General features: G+C 40.3%; 1 protein-coding gene across 4 annotated transcripts in view; it reads right to left on the reverse strand.

The window, feature by feature from the left end:
• Positions 1 to 22152, reverse strand: part of LOC143038802 (sister chromatid cohesion protein DCC1) — a 398731-nt gene that overhangs the window by 250844 nt on the left and 125735 nt on the right. For 3 of the 4 annotated variants that reach the window (XM_076208344.1, XM_076208340.1, XM_076208342.1), the window contains one exon: positions 2066 to 2167. The exons of the other annotated variant lie outside the window; for it this stretch is intronic. In XM_076208344.1, the coding sequence (XP_076064459.1) occupies positions 2066 to 2167 (102 nt within the window). The remainder of the gene's footprint in view (positions 1 to 2065; positions 2168 to 22152) is intronic. 4 annotated transcript variants of the gene reach the window in all.

The raw sequence follows: 22152 nt of genomic DNA on the forward strand, positions 1-22152 counted from the left end.
CGAGAATGTGTCACTACAAGCATAGCTCTCATCCCATAAAATACAACTAGGTAAATACTTCTGACCATATTTAATTAGTTTTTTAGATCATTAAGCTCTTTGCTCATCTTGTCATTAGCTCTTCATATTCGTTTATCTCTCTGTACACTGCCCTACATTCATCTTTCAAATCTATTAATTCCTCCATCAAATCAGCAATATGCCTAATAATCCTCTTTCTTTTGGAAATCCTGAAAAAAAACTTTGGTGTCCCACCTTTGAGTTGATTTCGGGGTATCAATCATGCATGATTTATTTGGTATTAACCCCAGTGGTGACAAGACTCTGCTCATGTCCAAACCTCTCTTTGTTGGTTCACTTTTTCTTCTTTCTTATTTTACCATTTCAGTCACTCGATAAACACAACTGCTTCTCTAATTAGATTAGGAGATGCCGAGATTCTGCAGGAAGATTTTAACAAATTGTTCACATGGTCAGTGAAATGGCAAATGGACTCCAATAACTCAAAGTTCAGCATGTTAAATGTAGGGCTAACAGATATCACTTAGATAACACACTTTTAGAGAAAACAGAGTGCAAGAAAGACTTAGGAGTTCTAGCGAGTCCTGACCTTAAATCCAGGAAACAATGCATTAGCACCATGAATAAAGCTAACAGAGCATTAGGTTTCATTGCTAGGATGGTTATGAATAGAATTGCAGAGGTGATTATCAATCTCCATTTAGCGTTACACCCATCCTTGACTATGTGGTACAGTTTTGGTCTCCGCTCTACAGAATGGACAGCATTTCACTAGAATCAGTACAGAGGAGAATGACCAAAATGGTACATGGGCTCAGAAATTTACCTTACAAGGAGAGGCTTAGGCACCTTAACTTACACTCTTTGTATTTACCTAGTTGTATTATACGTGAAGGGAGCTATGCTCATGGTGACCCATCTTTGCATCTTTCAGTATCAAGTTTTTTCTTAAAATGTTGAATAGTATTTGCACACACTGTGTCTTTATCTAAATTATTCCAGGTATCCAGTACTCTATGCGGGAAGCTATTTTTCAGACATCTTCTATAGTTATCCTTTTTGAGTTTCTTTTCATGTCCTCTTGTTTTTCCATTGTCCCATTTTAGTAAATCATTCCTATCTAGGATTTCCATTCCTTTCATGATTCTATAGTCAGCAGATCTCCTCTTTCTCTTCTTTGTTCCAGAGTTGGTATTTCTAATTTGGACAATCTTTGTTTGTATGTTAATTTGGAGCGAGTTGATGTCAACTTTGTTGTTGCTCTTTGTATTTTTTCTAATTTCTTTATTTTCCTTTTGGTACTGGGTGTCCATAGTGTTGCTGCATACTCCAGTTTTGGTCTTATTAGTGTAACTATTTTTTTTTAATAATTTCCTCATCCAAGTAGTCAAATGCCACTTTCATTGACCTCAATAGGTTTAAGGTTTCTCAGACTATTTTATTGATATTGGAAAGACGCAAAGTGCGGGGTGATCTAATAGAGATGTTGAAGTGAATCAAAAGGCTTCAACAAGGGTAACACAAATCAGGTCATCATATTAAGATAACAGGGCAGGACTTGCAGTAATGGATTTAAATTGGACAAATGTAATTTAAGAAGGAAATAGGCAAGAACTGGTTTACTAATAGGATGGTCAATGAACAGAATAGACTTAGTAACCATGTTGTTTTATGAAATGGTTAGACAACTTTATAGATTGGGATGACAGGTGGTAACAGATGTGGAACTACCTAGTATAGGCTTTATGGTCTCTTGCATTCTCTTTCATTCTTATGTTATGTTCTACAATTATACAGGCACTTCTCCAGTCCTCCAGCACAGGATCTCTTTACTGAGTGATTTATTACCTAAATCGGTGGATGCAGTTGGTTTCCTGGGGGATGTGATTCTCTTGCAAGAGAAAACTGAAGCAATGGATGGACAGATTGAATGATCAACCTTAATTTTAAAGAGAATTTGAAATATTCCAAATCCTATCATCTAGTCTTGAAGATGAGACTACAATGGTGAGCCTAAATTCTATTATAGTAATTACATACTTACCTCTAAGTGATTCAATACTCTTTCACCTTCATCTGGCAGTTCATCTGGAAACTTTAAGCCAGGAAGTATGGCCAGTGTATTTGAAGTCTCTGCCTCTCGTAACTGTTAGGAATAATAAAAATGCTCTTGAACTATATAGAGTAAAGAATAAACCTAAATATACCTAATATAATGTTTTTTACCAAAGTCAACATCTTCATAAAACTTGTTCAAAACTTCCACAAAGTTTACATGATTTTTCTATCACTTGCTTTTTATGCAATTTCTCTTTGTTTTGCTGATTGTGTGTGTAGCCATATGGGGTGGTGTATTTACAGGAAGGGGAGCTATGCTCGTGAGGACCCATTTTTGTATCTTGCAAGATTGAGTTTGTTCTTAAATTTTTGTACAGTGTTTTGCACACACTATTTTTTCCTCCAGTTTGTTCCAGATACCTATCACTCTGTGTGGGAAGCTGTTCTTTTTCAGGTTTCTTCTGTAGCTGTCTTTTTTGAGTTTCATTGCATGTCCTCTTGTTTTTCCTCTGTCCCACTTATTAAAGTCCTTTCTATCAAGGTGTTCCTTGCCTTTCTTAATCCTGTAGATGGCGAGGAGGTTCCCTCGTTTTCTTCTTTGTTCCAGGGTCGACAATCTCTGTTCATATGTCAAGTTTGAAAGTGTTGGGGCCATCTTTGTCATTGCTCTTTGTATTCTTTCTAATTTTCTTATATTCTTTTTCGTACTGGGTGACTATATCAGTGCTGCATATTCCAGTTTTGGCCTTATGTGTTTGTAATATATATTTTTTATCATTTCCTTATTCCAGTATTTAAAAGCCACCTTTATTGATCTCAACAAATTGTATGTTTCTTTGACTATTTTATATGTTTATCTGGCAACATGTCTTTGGTGATGATTACTCCTAGGTCCTTTTCAGAATTTACTTTCTTTACTTCTTTTTCATCAGTTTCATACTGTCCAGATATTCTATTCTTGCTTTTCCCAAATTCAATTATACTGCACTTGTTGATGTTGAACTCTACTTCCCATCTCTTGCTCCACTCTAAGACTTTGTTCAAATCACTCTGTAACAACTCGGTCTTTATCAGAGCTTATTTTCTTTAATAACTTTGTGTCATCCACAAAGTTCATGTAACATTCAATAATTTTGTCCATGTCATTCATATATATAGCAAACATTATAGGAGCTAGCACTGGCCCCTATGGGATGCCACTACTCATTTCTTCCCACTTTGAATATTTGTTTCTGAGCATTACTCTCATTTTTCTTCCATGTAGGAAATCTTCCATCCAATTCAATAGTTTTTCATGTATGCCTCCTATTGTTTCCAGTTTATTTAGCAATTTTCTGTGTGGTACATACATATACCAAGGCTTTTTCCCCCTTACAGGGGGGGGTAGCCAAAAAGAAAAAGGCATAAAATCATTCCCACCCATTCCATCCCTCCACACCCCTCCACCCTTCCTCTTATCTTAGCATCTTAGCACCTCCTGAATGACGGGTCATCCCTGCACCTTGTCCACTGCCCTAGGTCAGAAGCAGTGTCACAAGACACAGCACATCCACAGCAAGGCCACTTCATTAAATCGGCGACCCCCCTCTCCGTCCCCCCATTGCATAAAATGAGAGGACAGGGAGAAATCCCTTCGGGCTGCGTCAAATTTTGCTCACATATACTACCTCACCCCACCATCCACCCGCCCATTCCACCTCATGCTATCACAACATCATCCATATACAACCATTCTCCATTCACCCGTCTTCTGTCCTCTCCCATCCTTCCTCAACAGACATTCCCCTCTTCCCCAAAGCCCCCTTCACCCCATCCATCCACCTCATCCTAGGACGTCCCCTCATGTTCACTCCCTCCACATCTGCCTTCCACACCTCTTTTACTAGTCTTTCTTCACTCATTCTTTCCATGTGTCCAAACCATCCTAATATTCTTTCATCAACCCTATCTCCCAGCTCCTTTTCCACCTCTGTTCTCCTCCTCACCTCCTCATTTCTCACTCTATCTAGCCTAGTAACCCCCAACATACTTCTCAGACACCTCATCTCAAACACATTCAAACTCCTTCTCTCTTCTTCTCTTATGTTCCATGTTTCTGCCCCATACAGTGCTGTTGGCACAATCACTCCTTCATACAGTCTCCTCTTAGCATCCATTCCCAAATGTCTATTCCTCATTACACACTTTAATCCACCAAGGCATTTACTTGCTTCTCTCAATCTACATTCTACCTCCACCTTCACTCCACCTTTCCCTGCCACATTTGCACCCAAGTATCTAAAACTATCCACTTCCTCCAGTCGCTCTCCCTTAATGCTCACTTCCAGTCTACTGCCACTTTCATCCCTTGTACATCTCATCACCTTACTTTTACCCACATTTATCTTTAGCTTTCTTCTATCACATACTCTCCCAAACTCTGCCACCAACTTCCTCAATCCCTCCTCCGATCCTGCCACAAGCGCAGTGTCGTCCGCAAACAACAGCTGGCTCACCTCCCACTTTTCTCCATTTTCTTTAACCATCTCCAATCCCTTGCCCACTACCCTTGCATTTACCTCTCGCACCACCCCATCCATGTATAAGTTGAACAGCCAGGGCGACATAACGCATCCTTGACGAAGTCCCACCTTTACGTCAAACCACTCACTCTCTCCATTCCCAATCCTGACACAAGCTCTACTATTCTCATAAAAACTCTTGACAGCTCCCAGAACCTTTCCTCCTATCCCGTATATCTGCATAACCTCCCACAGTGCCTTCCTGTCTACCCTATCATAAGCCTTTTCCAGATCCATAAAAGCCCAAAATATATCCTTCCCTTTTCCTATAGCTTTCTCACATATCTGTCTTACCACAAAGATCTGATCTACACAACCTCTACCTGTCCTAAATCCACACTGTTCCTCACCAATTACTCCTGTTCCTCTCCTAATCCTCTCAACCAAGATCCTCCCATAAGCCTTCCCAACTACACTCAACAAGCTAATCCCTCTGAAACTACTACATTCACACTTGTCCCCTTTTCCCTTGTAAAGAGGAACTATACAGGCACTCCTCCAGTCCTCCAGCACTCTACCCTCACTCCAACAAACATTAAATAACCTCACCAACCAGTCCACCATCACTGTACCTCCCTTTTTCAGACATTCCCCATGGCATCCATCCAGACCAGGTGCCTTACCTGCTTTCATCATCTTAACAACTGCCTTCACCTCATCCTTCCTTATTTCTCCTCCATTCTCCTCATCACTCTCATTTTCTTCGCACTTCCCACTGCAGCAATCTTTCCCTCCCTATCCTCCTTCACATTTAGCAACTCCCTAAAATATTCTGCCCATCTTCCCCTTACTGCCTTCTCTTCCATTATCATCTCTCCATCTGCACCTTTTACCTATTCTTCTCTACTTGATTCGCCTCCTCTTCCTCTCTTAATTTCTTTCCAAAACATCTTTTTATTACTTTCAAAATTTTCTGTCAAACTCTTACCCCATTTCACATCTGCTCTCCTCTTTGCCTCCTTTACCTTTTGCTTTACTTCTCTTTTCTTTTCTTTGTACCTCTCATATGACTCCCTCGTCCTATTTTGTAACCAATCTGTGAAAGCTCGCTTCTTCTCTTCTACAACCTTTTTTGTTTCCTCATCCCACCATTCACTACCCTTTCTTCTATTTCCTCCTGTCCTTCTTGTTCCACACACCATCCTTGCACACTTTATGACTCCCTCCTTGAACCATCCCCATTCCTCCTCCACACCCAGCTCTACTCTACCCTTTACTCCCTCCCACTCCTCCTTCAGCTTCTTTCAGTACCCCTTCTCCTTTTCCTTCTCATTTAAAGAGTTCACTCTAAGAACCTCCGTATCTTTTGTCCCTTTCCTCTTCCTCCATCTATCCTCCACTTTCAACTTACCTTCCACCAAAAAATGATCTGATATTCCCCCACCCTCTCCCCTTAGCACATGTACATCCTTAACTCTTCCCATCATAATCCTATTTACCACTACATAATCCATTAGCGCTCTATCTACCACCCTTCCCTCCACCACCCTCTCCCATGTGTACTTATGCTTGACTTTCTTCCAAAACACTGTATTTGCTATCATCAACTCTCTTTCTAGACACATTTCCACCATCAACTCTCCACTATGATTCTTTCCTGGAACTCCACATTTCCCAACCACTCCATCGATTGGACCATTTCCCACCCTAGCATTAAGGACTCCCAGTACTATCACATTGACATTTCTTCCTAAATCCTCTATGCACTCATTTAGATCTATCCAAAAGGCCTCCCTTTCTTCTACACTCTTCTCACTGCCAGGCCCATATGCACTTACAAAGTCCCACATCTCCTTCCCCAGTTTCACCTTCATCCACATTATCCTTGAGGAAACCTCCTTCCACTCCACTACCTGTGTGGTACCTTATCAAATGCTTTTTGTAAGTCCAAGAAGGCACAGTCTGTCCAGCCATCCCTTTCTTGTAATATATCGCACGATCACAATCACGAATCCCTTAACCCCCCGGGGTCGTAGGGGCACTGCATCGATGAACAATTCACCAGTGACCTCCATCTTTCACGGTCGTGGGCAAGGGTCTGGGTCTCTGCAAAGTTCTTCCCTGTCCATTCTGTGATATTGTCTACCCACTTCTTCCTCTGCCTGCCTCGTCTCCTCTTCCCCTGAACTGTCCCTTGGAGGATGGTTTTTGATAGTCCACTGGACCGTGTCACATGTCCATACCACTTCAGCTTTCTCTTCTTCACTGTGGTCAGGAGGTCTTCATATTGCTTCACATGCTGTGAGATCGTCTTAATATATCTATCAATCTTGAATAGAAACAAATCAAATTAGTGGTACATGATCTTCCCTATCTGAATCCAAACTGCCTATTATTGTTCTCTTCTAGATATTTTGTACATGTATCTTTGATGACTCACAAATTTTAACTATTGTACTCATTAGGGACACTGGTCTATAATTTGTTGCGTCTTCCTTATTTCCCCCTTGTATACTGGCATTTTTCCAGCCTCTTGGTAATTTTCCTTCTTTGAGTGAGCATTCAGATCTCTGCCCAAAACAGTTTCTTTGGTCAATGAGTGATTGGAAATGGGGATTGTATCCTTCAGATATTGATATGGTTGATGATATATGTTTGTGATGTATGTTGTTTTCTTTATGTTTATATGGTTACTTTTTTTTCTAGTTTGTATGGATGATTGTTTAGTTTCTTTTATGTTAGAGAATAATAAGATTCTATAATGTTACAACTCCACTTTTGTGCTGTGTCCTGTCTCCTTGGATCAATGGCAGGTATCTGCAAGTGGTGGTCTAATACATCAAATCCCAGACATCTCCCTACTGCTTGTCATCAAAACCTACCAATATTTTCACTTCCATACAGAAGTGCTGACCCAAGTCTTTGGATTGGGCCAAGGATATATCCTTATTATATTTGTAATCCCTCTAACTTATATCAAAAGAACAAACTGGTGACTGATCTATTATAAGCTGGTGAGACAGAAACACTCCCACAATGACACAACACATTTCTTCCCAGATCTATTTGAGAGCCATGTCGTCTGTGTGCTGTGCATCTGGAGGAGTTTAATTAATTCTATATACTCTACCTCATTCTGCTCTTGCCTGTGGCATATTGATTTGATGTGGGGTACTGTAATATGAGGTGTTTGTATTTATTTACCTAGTTGTATTATACGGGAAGGGAGCTATGCTCATGGTGACTGTCACGTCACACTGGGTTCATACTAGTGATGTGACATATTCATTCCTGGAGCATGACTACACTGTGTTTTGCAACCCCTCAGCGTGACCTATAACACGGACCAAATATGGAGCGGCGTAAGTCCGACGGTTGTGAAGACGGCGTCCCCTCTCTTGACCACCTTAGCCCTATGGGGTGAGCATGAACAATGACTCCTTGTCCGCTAAGACTATTGACCTAGAACGCAGGCAATATGCTATTAAGGCATACAATAGGGGCTTGGATTTGTCTCTATGTTGGTAGTCTGCAAAAGATGAAGGAGGCTAGATGTTGGTACACTGCTCCCATTACCAGAAAATATTGAGAAGAAGGTGGTATGTGAAAGGGTGAAGGGTATAGAAAAGGTGATAGAGTGAAGAAACAATAAGAGAGGTGGTAGATAAAAATTATGTTATTAGATGGAAAGAGGATTATATCCCAGAGAAATTGTACAATGACAACTGTTTAGAAAAAAAAAGTTCTGGTGTTTGGCATGGCCAATGAAAATTAAAGTTAAAATCACTAAGGTACACACACGACTCGGTGGCGTGGTTGGTAGACCACTGGACTGCCAGTGCGGTGGTGCCCGCTGTATCTGGTTCGAATCCTGCCCAGGGCCAGAATTATTTTGGTATCGCTGCGCTTTGGGTCGCTACTCTGACTCTCGTGGGCGGGGAGTTGGGTGTGTGTGTGTGTGTGTAAGGTCATAGCATTACCCATTGATCGGTCATACGAGCTCTGAGCTCTCTTCTGGGAGGGAAATAGCTATCGATCATGGGTCCAACACGTGATCCAAAGTCCAAGGTGAATACACATACCAAGGCTCCCCCTTACAAGGGAGGTAGCCAAAAAGGAAAAGGCATAAAATCATTCCCACCCATTCCATCCCTTAATACACTCCACACCCCTCCACCTTTTATCTCAGCACCTCCTGGATGACGGGTCATCCCTGCACCTTGTCCACTGCCCTGGGTCAGAAGCAGTGTCACAAGACACAGCACATCCACAGCAAGGCCACTTGTTTAAATCGGCGACCCCCCTCTCCGTCCCCCCATTGCATAAAAGGAGAAGACGGGGAGAAATTCCTTCGGGCTGCGTCGAATTTTGCTCACATATACTACCTCACCCCCCATCCCCCCGCCCATTCCACCTCATGCATCACAACATCATCCATATACAATCATTCTCCAAAATCACTAAGGTGAATGAGATAATAGCATATGGAAACTAAAGAGGCAAGAATATTTGGGTAAGGAGATGAGCATTATAAGAAGAGAGAAAATAAGAAGTGGTAGATCATGAAGAGAGAGAGAGAGAAAAAATTTAACCTCTTCAATACCTGTCAAACTCTTGCATGCAACATCGGATGCCTTAGGTACAATGACTGATGCATCACAATATTCACATTACAAAATATAGTCACTACTATATTAGTCATTCTCTTTCACTGAATAATAAACCCAGAAAATGTGATCAAGCCAATTTACAAAATTCAGGGGTCACTCAGCTACAACTAAATAAATATAATCAAGACACTGACACTGGCATCCTTGTATACCCACTTACGCCACATGATGCCTATGTAGGTGTCAATGTATGGAAGAGGTTAATGGAGAATTACAGATCAGAGAATGAGCTTAAGCTCAATGATACTTCAGAAGAGATCCAGAATTGAAGGAAGATGTAATAAATTAAAGACTGGTAGTAGCTTACGATAATATAGGCAGGTAATTTCAGTAAGATTAGATATATGACTACAGTGAAGTAACCAGATATAATGTATTTTGACTATAGATGCAAAATATATATATACAGTCGAACCTTGAAAGCCCGGACTAATTGGGGGGAAGGGTGGTCCGGTCATCGAAAATATCGCCCTAACACCCGTAGATTTTCGTAGCGGTATATGTATATGTAATGTATGATATGGCATAGAAACACATAAGAATAATACTCTGTTACTGTAATAATAACAATACTGTAATAATAATACTATAATACTAATAATTCTGTAATAATAACTGTAATACAGGCATGTAAATGTACTGTATATACAGTGTACTGTACAGTATTTTTTATTATGTACACTGTAAATATCGGAAGGTATGCACGCGGGACAGTGGTGGCGGCCAGGGTTGCCGCGTTTTCTACACTGCAGTGTAGAATGGGAGTGTTGCCATACCAGGGCATACATTTTTCTCGGGCGTGTGCAGACTTTCATAGCAAGATATACTTGTCAAACTTTGACAAAATGTTGGTTATAGTTTTTTTATTCTTGAATGTATATAAGGCCCCCATGCCCTAACATATTCAGTAAGATATAATTTTTTTTTTTTTTATATTATCGCTAAAAGAAAGCTGAAACTTTAGCATAGAATTTTTTTCTACACGGTAAAAACGTATCTTTTGGGGTATAATATTTCATAAGTAACACAGTTACCAATAAAAGTCATATTTTGATGTACCATTTATTATTTGATAACTAGTTCTATGATTTTTAAACAAAAGTTTGAGTTTTTGAATGTTTTTAACAGCCCACTGATATGTAGAAAAAATTTCCTCATGTCCTTGTGCAGTTGCCACATGCTGCTATTTTACTACGTTTTGGTACAAAATTCTACGAAAGGGCAGCCCTGGTGGCGGCTTGACTGGGCCGGGTTTGAGTACGCGTATACGGCTGTTGCTGCCACCTACCGGACAAATAGGGAACTTTGCTTGAAAAGTCCGCCCTTTGTTCATTTCAACCGGTCATACGAGGGTCCGGGCATTCGGGGTCCGGGCTTTCGAGGTTCGACTGTATATATATATATATATATATATACATTATATATTTATTATATATATATATATAAATAATAACATCTTAGTACTACTAAAAAATTAATTGGATGGGTTCTCTGACTTTTGGGTGGTTTTGCAAAACGCCTCGCGCCCCTGTGTTGACGTGGTGATTTTGTAACGCTTCTCAAGCCAGAGCCAGTAAGCCATGGACGATCATCGTTGAGTTGAGCCATGGACGATCATCGTTGAGTCAAGAACGATCATCGTTGAGCCATGGACGATCATCGTTGAGCCATGGACGATCATCGTTGAGCCATGGACGATCATCGTTGGGCCGTGGACGATCATCGTTGAGCCGTGGATGATGATCGTTGAGCCGTGAACGATCATCGTTGAACAATGGACGATCATCGTTGAGCCATGGACTATCATCGTTTAATCAAGAACGATCATCGTTGAGCCATGGACGATCATCGTTGAGCCGTGGACGATCATTGTTGAGCCATGGACGATCATCGTTGAGCCGTGGACGATCATCGTTGAGCCGTGGACGATCATCATTGAGCCGTGGACGATCATCGTTGAGCCGTGGGTGATGATCGTTGAATCGTGAACGATCATTGATGAGCAATGGACGATCATCGTTGAGTCAAGAACGATCATCGTTGAGCCATGGACGTTGTTGAGTCAAGAATGATCATCGTTTAGCCGTGGACGATCATAGTTGAGCCGTGGACGATCATCGTTGAGCCGTGGACGATCATCGTTAGGCAATAGACGATCATCATTGAGCCGTGGACGATCATCGTTGAGCCGTGGACGATCATCGTTAAGCAGTGGACGATCATCGTTGAGTCAAGAATGATCATCGTTGAGCCGTGGACGTTCATCGTTGAGCCATGGACGATCATCGTTGGGCCGTGGACGATCATCGTTGAGCCGTGGATGATGATCGTTGAGCCGTGAACGATCATCGTTGAGCAATGGACGATCATCGTTGAGTCAAGAACAAACATTGTTGAGTCAAGAACGATCATCGTTGAGCCGTGGACGATCATCGTTGAGCCATGGACGATCATCATCACCAATAATAAATTAGATTAAACCATTTCAAAGGTGACACATTTTAAAAATGTTACATGTCTTGGAGAGGAAGGTCTGTAAGTCCTCCGAGGTCGTAAGTTCTCCGAGGCAGTAAGCCTTTCGAGGCTGTAAATTCTCCGAGGGTACAAGTTCTCCGAGGGTGCAAGTCCTCCGAGGGTGCAAGTTCTCCGAGGGTGCAAGTCCTCTGAGGGTGCAAGTCCTCCGAGGGTGCAAGTCCTCCGAGGGTGCAAGTCCTCCGAGGTTGCCAGTCCTCTGAGGGTGCAAGTCCTCAGAAGTTTTTGACGATTATACGACTAGGGGGTCGACGAAATGCCAGGGGAACCCGACGCCGTGCAGAAGAAGCGACAACGCCACTTTTGGAAATGGGTGACATGTCAGAAAAAAAAATCAAAAAGCCGACCTACAATCCAATAAACGGTACCTTTGCCAGCTAAGGGCAGAACACAGCAAAACATTCCCCGCTCTATATACTACAGTCAAACATTTCTCGACAAAAGAGTCGGTAAGACAGTTTCACCGAAAAGTCCTTAAGCCGAAAACTCCATGCAGGACAAAATTAATTTCCCTGCAGGAATTCGGAGAAGAACCCCACCAGCTGGAGCCTGGGTCACAGCAATATGATTGCTGCGCCTTTTAAAGGCTCCTCACGTTGTTGCATCGGCCATTGATATTGGCTCAGGCGAGAAACCCGCCAGCTAACAACGGACCCTCAAGTGAGGGAAATTCTTCTGGCCCCAAGCCCCAAAAGTAGTGATCGAAGAAACTAACAACGTATATCAATTTCCATCTGTACACGCAACCCAGATATGTTCAATATTGGGTGTCATGACATATATATATATATATATTATATATATAAATATGTATATATATATATATATATAAATATGTATATATATATACATATATATATATATAATATATATATATATATATATATATATAATATATAGTGTTTGTGTGCATGCATGTTTGTGTGTATATATATTTATATATATACATATATATATATATATATTATATACATATATTGTGCGTGTGCGTGCATGTGTGTGTGAGTGCGTGCGTGTATTTACCTAGTTGTATTTTACGGGAAGGGGAGCTATGCTCGTGGGGTCCCGTCTTCATATCTCATTTTATCTAAACTATTTTTAAATTCATGTATTGTTTTTGCACACACCACTTTCTCATCTAACTTGTTCCAACTATTTATTACTCTGTGAGGAAAGCTGTTCTTTTTCAAGTCTCTTCTATAGCTGTCTTTTTTTATTTTCTTTCCGTGTCCTCTTGTATTTCTGTTATCCCATTTTAACAGATTCTCTCTATCAGTAATTTCTATGCCTTTCATGATTCTGTAAATAGCTATCAAATCTCCTCTCTCTCTTCTTTGCTCTAGTGTCTGTAGCTCAAGTTTTTCTAGTCTCTCTTCATATGATAGTTTTGAGAGCGTTGGTGCCAGTTTTGTAATTGCTCTTTGTATTCTTTCAAGTTTTGTTATACATTTTTTTGTACTTGGTGACCATATCGTTGCTGCATATTCCAATCTTGGTCTTATCAGGGTGATTAGGATTTTCTTCACCATTTCATCCAGGTATGTAAATGCAACTTTGATTGTTCTTATTAAATTATAAGTTTCTCCAAAAATCTTATTTATATGTTTCTCAGGTGACATATTATTCATAACAATGACTCCCAGGTCCTTCTCATTTTCTACTTTTTTTATTACTTCTTCTCCCAATTTATATGCTCCTGTTATTCTGTTTTTGCTTTTTCCAAATTCCATTATACTACACTTTTTTGTATTGAACTCCATCTCCCACTTCCTACTCCATTCCTGTACTATATTTAGATCTCTCTGTAGTGATTCACAATCTTCTTCAGTTTCCACTCTTTTCAGTAGTTTTGCATCATCTGCAAAGAAGCTCATATAGCTTTCTATTCCTTCATCCATATCATTAATATATATAGCAAACATTATTGGGGCCAGTACTGTTCCCTGCGGAACACCGCTTATTACTTCATCCCATTTTGAGTGCTGGTTTCTTATCACTACTCTCATTTTTCTTTCTTGCAAAAAGTCTTCCATCCAATTTAGTAGTTTTCCCTGTATTCCTCCTTCAGTTTCTAATTTCTTAAGCAACTTCTTATGTGGTACTTTGTCAAAAGCTTTCTTTAGGTCTAGAAATGCACAGTCCGCCCATCCATCTCTTTCTTGTATTATATCTATTAGCCTTGAATAGAAACATATTAAATTGGTGACGCATGATCGTCCTTGTCTGAATCCAAATTGCCTTGGATTTAACACTGTTTTTTTCAAAATATTTTACCCATCTACTTTTGATAATTCTTTCACAAATTTTTGCTATTGTACTTGTTAGAGAGACTGGTCTATAGTTTGTAGGTTCTTCTTTATTTCCTCCTTTATATATAGGTACTATATTTGCTTTTTTCCAATCTTCTGGAACTTTTCCTTCTTTCAAGGAACTGTTTAGTATGCTATGTATTTTGTCTGCCAGTTCATTCCTGCATTCTTTCAGTATCCAGTTTGCTATATCATCTGGTCCATGCGATTTTCTGACATCAAGATTACTCAAGTGTGTCAATATTTCATTCTTTGTTACTTCTATTTCTTCCATAGGGGGGACTTTCTCTTTCCATTCAATCTCTTCAGGTTGTATGTTCTCCCTTGTAAACACTGATTTAAAATGTTTGTTCATAATTTCCACCATTTCCATTTCCTCAGTGTATTCAACTCCCTCTTGTCTTAATTTCTCCAAGTCTTGTTTGTTTTTCAGTTTGTTTACAAATCTGTAGAATAGTTTTGGTTGATCTTTACACTTTTCTATGACATCTTTTTCATATTTTCTCTTTTCCTCTCTGCACGTTTGTACATATTCATTTCTATAACCGGTATATATTTTCCATTTTTCAGGTCTTCTGTCTTTTTTCCATCTGGTCCAGGCTTTGTCTCTTTTGTCTTTTAGCTCCCTACAACTTTTGTTGTACCAGCATTTTACATATTCTTTTTCTTGTTTTTGTCTTGGGACATACTTTTCCACTCCTTTTTGGTAAATTTTTGTCAAAATATTCCATTTCTCTTCCACTGTTGTTTCTTCTTCGTATATTTCTTCCCAGTTTTCTTGTTGAAAGAACTCTTATTTTATCAAAGTTTGTTTTTTCATACATCATTCTTCCTTTTCTATATTGCTCATTTCTTTTCCTATATTTTTCTTCATTAAGTTCCAGTTCAATCAATATGTGGTCACTTTTACTTATTGGTGTTTTATATTCAATCTTGTCCACTATTCTAGGTTCAGATGTAATTATTAAGTCTAGTCTCGATGGTTCTTCTTCATTTCTATACCTGGTGTTCTCCTGTATCCATTGTGTCATTGTATGGTCAGTAATCATCTCAAGTAGAGCGTTTCCCCATGAGCCGTCTCCACCCTTTACTGTCATTTCTTCCCAGCAGATTTCTTTGCAATTAAAGTCGCCCATTATAACTATTCTTCCTCCATCTTCCATTATTTTATTTAATGTTATCTTTGTGTCCTCTAACATACTTTTATGTTCACTCTCCTCCCATGAGGCTGTTTTCGGAGGCACATAATTCATCACAAATTTTCTGCTCTTCTTATCTCTGTCTTCCACTTCTATCATAATCATCTCTACTGTATTCTTTCCATATATGACACCCTTCACGTTTATATCCTTCTTAGTCAGGAACATAACTCCACCCCCTTCCTTTTTCTCTCTGTTTTTAATCCAATAATTATATGCATCATGTCCTACACTGTTGGGTGGTAGTGGGCCTTTTAATTTTGTTTCTACAATTCCCATTATGTCCGGTTCTTTTTCTTTCAAATAATCATTCAGCTCATTCAATCCTGTTATTAATCCATCTATATTTGTGTAAGACACTCTTAGTTTTCTGTCACTTCCATTGTGTTCTCTGTTTCCCTTTTGTTTTTCTCTTGTATGTCGAACTGCCTTAGTTTCATATTCACTACTCTCCAATAGAATCTCTCTTTCTCTGACTCTGTTCTGTTCTCGTTTTTTGTCTTAGCTTCAAGTCTTTTCTGCTTTTCTTCCTCTCTTTCCTCTTTATTCATTTCCCTTTTTATCCATACCTTTTTATATTGTTCACTTGTTGCTAGTTTCCCTGTTTTGGATAAGATATTCTCTGCCGTCGTTTGTGACCTGAATTTAATCTTAATTGGTCTGGTCTTATCTTTACTATACTTTCCGAGCCTGAATTTTTCCTCAATTTCCTTCATAATTTCTGGTTCATCTTCCTGAACTAATTTTAGTAAACTGCTTACTTTTTCATTTTCCTCATTGGTTCTTGAGGTTCTATCTGGGTTATGTTTCTCTTCCATTCCTAATATAATTATACATTTCTTTTTGTCAGCTAAGTCTCTTACTATATTCTCCTTCTGTCTCATCACTTTAATAACTGAGTCTTCAGTTTGTTCTCTCATTTGCTGTTTAATTATATCAGTAAATGCAACTTTACTGTTTTCTTTTATCGACTTCCATCCCTCTCTGTTTTCTTTACTATTCCTCTTCAATTCCTCATTCTCCACCTTTACTTCTTTTAACTGTCTTTTCAGGTTTTCTATTTCATCAGTTAAGTTTTTGTTCGCCTTCTCTAGTTCTTCCAATTTTTCAACCCTCCGTATAATATTGTTAACATGACCGAACCTACGCTCCAAGTCCTCGATCATCTTATCGACCTTCTCTTCTAGTCTTGTCAGTCGGGGGTGGGGGGGTGGGGGGGTTTGTGTCCCCCCCCACCCTCTTTAAATCCCTGGAAAATATTCTCATCACTTTCTACTGTATTGCTCTTATCTATACTTCTAATCTTTACATTTTTATTAGACATTTCATCGTCGTCGGGGGGCCGTTTGTTTACCTTTTGCCTGTCTGCCTGGGCCAAGTTTACTCCCTCATTTCCTTCCATTTCCCTCAGTAATCCCTCCCCTTCTCCTCTTTCCCTACTTTCCTACTACTCCACAAGCAATTTCCCCCCCACCCTGTAAATACAATAGGCACTTCTCTTTGCGTTGGGATCCACAAAACTTCAATTTTCTTCAGAACGTCTTCTAAGCCGTCTGTTCGTTGAAGTGTGTATGTATGTGTGAGTCTATTGGCGAATACCATAAAATTGAATATTAGGATTTAGAGGAATTATTAGAAAAAATTAAAGAAGAAATGAAGAAGGTGAAGAAGGGGCAAGAAGGAATGAAATACTTCATCGTGAAGGCGGTAAAGAGATGGAGTGACGATGACGACAATGATGATTCGGAAGACGAAGTTAGGACTCCACCACGTAAACGACCTAAAGCGTCCAAAGATGTTGTTATTACCGGTACTGAATAAAAAAAAAAGCCTGTATGGGTTCCTCTCTTTTAATATCTAAACCAAACCGAACAAATCATACATTAAAACAATGAGGGCGGAGCCCTGGGGCGCGAAGCACCCCGAGAGCGAAACGAGCAGTGCCGCAGGCCAAGCAACCATGGCGGAGCCATGGCCGGCATCAGCCGGGTGCTTGTTTATAGAAAAAAAAAATGGATATTTTTTTTTTTTTTTTTAATATTTTGCTTTATGCAGCTCCTGCCACTTATCCACCACTACTACAACCACAGCCATCAACCAGCAGGGATACTACTGTTTCAAGCAACATCCATACTTTCCAGCTTGAGTCAGATGATTCAGAAACAGAATATTCTGAGGGCTCAATTGATGAACCACTCAGCCCCGGCAGCCAGCCCCAGATTTCCCCATCTGATATAGAGGAGCCTGAAGAGGAACAGCAGGAACCGCAAGACTTGGATTGATGGAGTCAGAAGTTCAGAGCCTATTATATCTACAATGTCTGAGTCTGATGCAAAGGTCATTGACACAGATGTCGTATAAAGAAAGTCAATAATAACTATGAATAAAATAAAAGGGTAATTTAAAACATATCTTTTTTAAAGTAATAATTAAAAACAGAACTTCATTTACAACTTTAGAAGAAGGGCAGCTTTTTCGATGAATCTAAAAATACCACTAGCATTATACACAACTTCCTTTCCAAGGATCTTGGCAAGGATGTATCTGCTATCCCCATCAAGAGCCTCGGAGAGGTATCGGTGTCTAAGATCCTCAAGACTGGGGCATTCAACCAGCAAATGTCGCACAGTCAGGGGGACCAAACATTCCTCACAATTTGGCTGATAATTTCCTTCCATCAAATATTTGTGAGTGAGACGAGTATGTCCAATCCTGAGTCTGCATAGTGCTGTTTCCCATCTCCTAGGCATTCTACCATATTCCTAAGGAGATATCACACTTGTAATCTCCTTCATCTTGTTAGGATTAACCAAGTTCCAACGTTCCTGTCAGGTACTGCGAGTGAAAGTTTTAATTTTGGAAAGTAATCGCTGAATAACAGTGGGTACCTCCTTGGAAATGGCTCTGCCCTTTTTGGTTTGTAGTAACATCTCTCCATAGTGGGTGTCTGCCATTTAGGTCACCCATAATGAGAAACGGTCGTGGGAGTTGATTAATCAAAGTTATTATTTCCTCCTGGGTAACCATGGTGTTTGGGGGCAGGTAAAGAGAGCATAAGGTGTATTTTCTTTTTAATTGTATTTGAACTGCTATGGCTTGTAATGTTGTATTTATACTAACTGGAAAATGGGGAATATCTCTTCGTATATAAACGAGACATCCTCCATGACTTCCCGTTTCTATATTATATGGAGTTCTAAAAGATATATATTCTCTTGGACAGGGTGTATGTTCATCCAACATTGTTTCTTGTAAGCATACACCTACTGGAGAATATTCATAAATTAAGATTTTAAGCTCTTCATAGAATGGAGAGGGGTTGTGTATAGATGATGCTGTGATGCATGAGGGGGAGTGGGTGGGGGATAGGGGGTGAGGAAGTATGTACGAGAAATAAATTTGATGAAGCCTGAAGGGATTTCTCCCCATCTTCTCCTTTTCTGCATGAGGGGACGGAGAGGGGGGGGTCACCGAATTTATGAAGTGGCCTTGCTGTGGATGTGCTGTGTCTTGTGACACTGCTTCTGACCCAGGGCAGTGGACAGAATGCAGGGATGACCTGTCATCCAGGAGGTACCAAGATAAGAGGGAGGGAGGAGGGTGGAGGGGAGTGGTATAGATAGGAAATGGAATGAGTGGGAGTGGTTTCTATGCCTTTTTCTTTTTGGCTACCACCCATGTAGGGGGAAAAAGCCTTTGGTATATGTATGTATACTTTGCTCGAAGTCCCTGACAGTTCCACTGTATTAGTGATGTGAATGTATCTATTTTCTGGGGGAGGTCCTTTATTCAAGGTCGTTTTTGAGTGTTTTTTGTCTTTATGAGCTTTTTGTGAAGATGGTGGTTTTCCTCAGTAGCTATTTTGGTAGTTTTGGCTTTTGCTCCTTTATCTTTTTCTTGTAATATATATATGCTAGGGTTACATTTCTTTGGAGTTGATGGACAGGGTGAGGGTATTCTTGTTCTTTTGTTTTGTTTTTTTGTTTCAATCTCCATTGAGTCTGGTAGTGATTCTGCCCGAGACACTACCCTGGAAGATGGAGGAGGATTGGAGGGTTGCCCCTCTTTTCTATATGGAATGTTTTTATGATCAGGGGGTAGGATATCTGCCTTAGTGTTTTGTGTTCTTGCTGAGGTATGTTGATCATCTGGCCCTGGATGTTGGGCTGCTACCCCAGAGGTTGAGGTTTCATTCATAGAGAAGGGATTTGTTGTATGGGGTGGATTTCTTGGAGTAGTATGAGTATTTGCGGATTCTGCCTGAGATATTTCACTAGAAAGTGGTTTATGATCTGGAGGTAGTATATCTGTCTTAGTGTTTAGTGTTTTCATCGAAGTATGTTGATCACCTGGCCATGAGTGTTGCGTTTCTGTAGAACAAGGTGGATTTCTTGGGGTGGTAAGAGCGTTTGCAGATTCTGCCTGAAACACTACGCTGGAAGGTGGAGGGGGATTTGAGGATTGCACCTCTTTACTATGTGAGGTGTTTTTGTGATCTGGAGGTAGAACATCTGTATTTGTGTTTGGAGTTCTCACCATAGTATGTTGATTATTTGGCCTTGAATGTTGGGTTGCTACCCTAGAGGTTAAAGTTTCATTTGTAGTGGGGAGATTTGTAGAATGAGTTGGATTTCTTGGGGTAGTAAGAGCGTTTGCATAGCTCTTTCTTCCTAAGAGTCGCTTTGCATGTCCTATCGTGATATCAGGGCTGCGGAGTCGGATGGTATAAGGTCCGACTCCGACTCCGACTCCCAACTCCTTGACCCCTATGTGGAAATCTATTCTGCAGATCCATATACCAGCCTCCCACACCAATTCAGCAAGCATTTTATATTTTTCATGTATATTATTTTTTACGTGGAACATTCACTTGTATGATAAATATGCTCACATATACACTCAACCAGCTTTATATATGTATATGCACACAAGCACATATATTCGTATAAACATATATATATTAAATATATAATGGTATTATTTATGCTCATGATCATCTACCAGCTTATTAGCACTTTCAGATCTGTCATGGCAGAGTTGCCACTTCAAGCTAGATATTTTCTTTTTCCTTTGTGCCCCTCCCCTCCCCCCCCCAAAAAAAAAATCATCTGTTACTTCATTTTCTGCGCTTGTGGCAGGATCGGAGGAGGGATTGAGGAAGCTGGTGACAGAGTTTGGAAGAGTGTGTGATAGAAGAAAGCTAAAGATAAATGTGGGTAAAAGTAAGGTGATGAGATGTACAAGGAGTGAAAGTGGCAGTAATCTGGAAGCGAGCATTAAGGGAGAGCAACTGGAGGAAGTGGATAGTTTTAGATATTTGGGTGCAAATGTGGCAGGAAAAGGTGGAGGTAGAATGTAGATTGAGAGAAGTGAGTAAATGCCTTGGTGGTTTAAAAAGTGTAATGAGGAATAGGAATCTGGGAATGGATGCTAAGAGGAGACTGTATGAAGGAGTGATTGTGCCAACAGCACTGTATGGAGCAGAAACATGGAACATGAGAGAGGAAGAGAGAAGGAACTTGAATGTGTTTGAGATGAAGTGTCTGAGAAGTATGATAGGGGTTACTAGGCTAGATAGAGTGAGAAATGAGGAGGTGAGGAGGAGAACAGGGGTGGAAAGGGAGCTGGGAGATAGGGTTGATGAAAGAGTAGTAGGATGGTTTGGACACATGGAAAGAATGTGTGAAGAAAGACTAGTAAAGGAGGTATGGAAGGCAGATGTGGAGGGAGTGAACATGAGGGGACGTCCTAGGATGAGATGGATGGATGGGGTGAAGGGGGCTTTGAGGAAGAGGGGAATGTCGGTTGAGGAAGGACGGGAGAGGACAGAAGACAGGGGTGAATGGAGAATGGTTGTATATGGAAAATGTTGTGATGCATGAGGTGGATTGGACGGGGGAATGGGGGTGAGGTAGTGTTTGTGTGAGCAAAAATTTTTGACGCAGCCCGAAGGGATTTCTCCCCGTCCTCTCCTTTATATGGGGGGACGGAGAGGAGGGGTCGCCAATTTAATGAAGCGGCCTTGCTGTGGATGTGCTGTGTCCTGCGACACTGCTTCTGACCCAGGGCAGTGGACAGGGTGCAGGGATGACCCGTCATCTAGGAGGTGCTAAGATGGGAGGGAGGGTGGAGGGGTGTGGAGTGCTTTCGGGGATGAAATGGGTGGGAATGTTTTTGTGCCTTGTCCTTTTTGGCTACCCCCCTGGTAAGGAGGAAAAAAGCCTTGGTATATGTATATATGTATTTCATTTGTCCAATCTCATAAACCTTCTATCACAATATTAGGAAAAAAATGTGACAAATCATGATGAGGAAAGGTTAATGGAGGATGCCCTACCTAGTACTTACTGCAGAATTTTCACCATGTTATCATAAAAACCAGGAATCAGTTCAGGAAAGAGAGAGACAACCTTCCCCTGTGCACACTGTTCATATTTGCTGTTGTTCCTCCCCTTTTCAGTCATCATCAAATGCTGTGACATATGCTCTAATGTCATTCGTATCTGGCCTCTGAGAGTGGTCAAAGTTTATCTCAGGGCACTTCCGTTGATCTTTTACATACATGAAGACGTACGTGCATAGTGCATACGTAGTGGATATATACTATTGTCTACACTGTCATGTACATGTGTACATGATGGAGTTCTAGATGTTAACATAAATTGAATTAATTAGACTGTCAACAAAGGTAAAGTAGCTAGTTTAAATTATTTAAAGATAAAAATCATCTCTGTCACTTGACAGTTGACAAATTATTCAGGAATTTGAATTAATAATTATATATATTGAGTATTTATTAAATATAGAAATACATTCCACTGGCTATAACTCCCATAGTATAGAATGAATGAAATATTAATAC

Source organism: Oratosquilla oratoria, chromosome 25, assembly GCF_046742065.1.
Source record: "Oratosquilla oratoria isolate Oo_2021 chromosome 25, ASM4674206v1, whole genome shotgun sequence".
In the NCBI taxonomy this organism is placed as follows: domain Eukaryota; kingdom Metazoa; phylum Arthropoda; class Malacostraca; order Stomatopoda; family Squillidae; genus Oratosquilla; species Oratosquilla oratoria.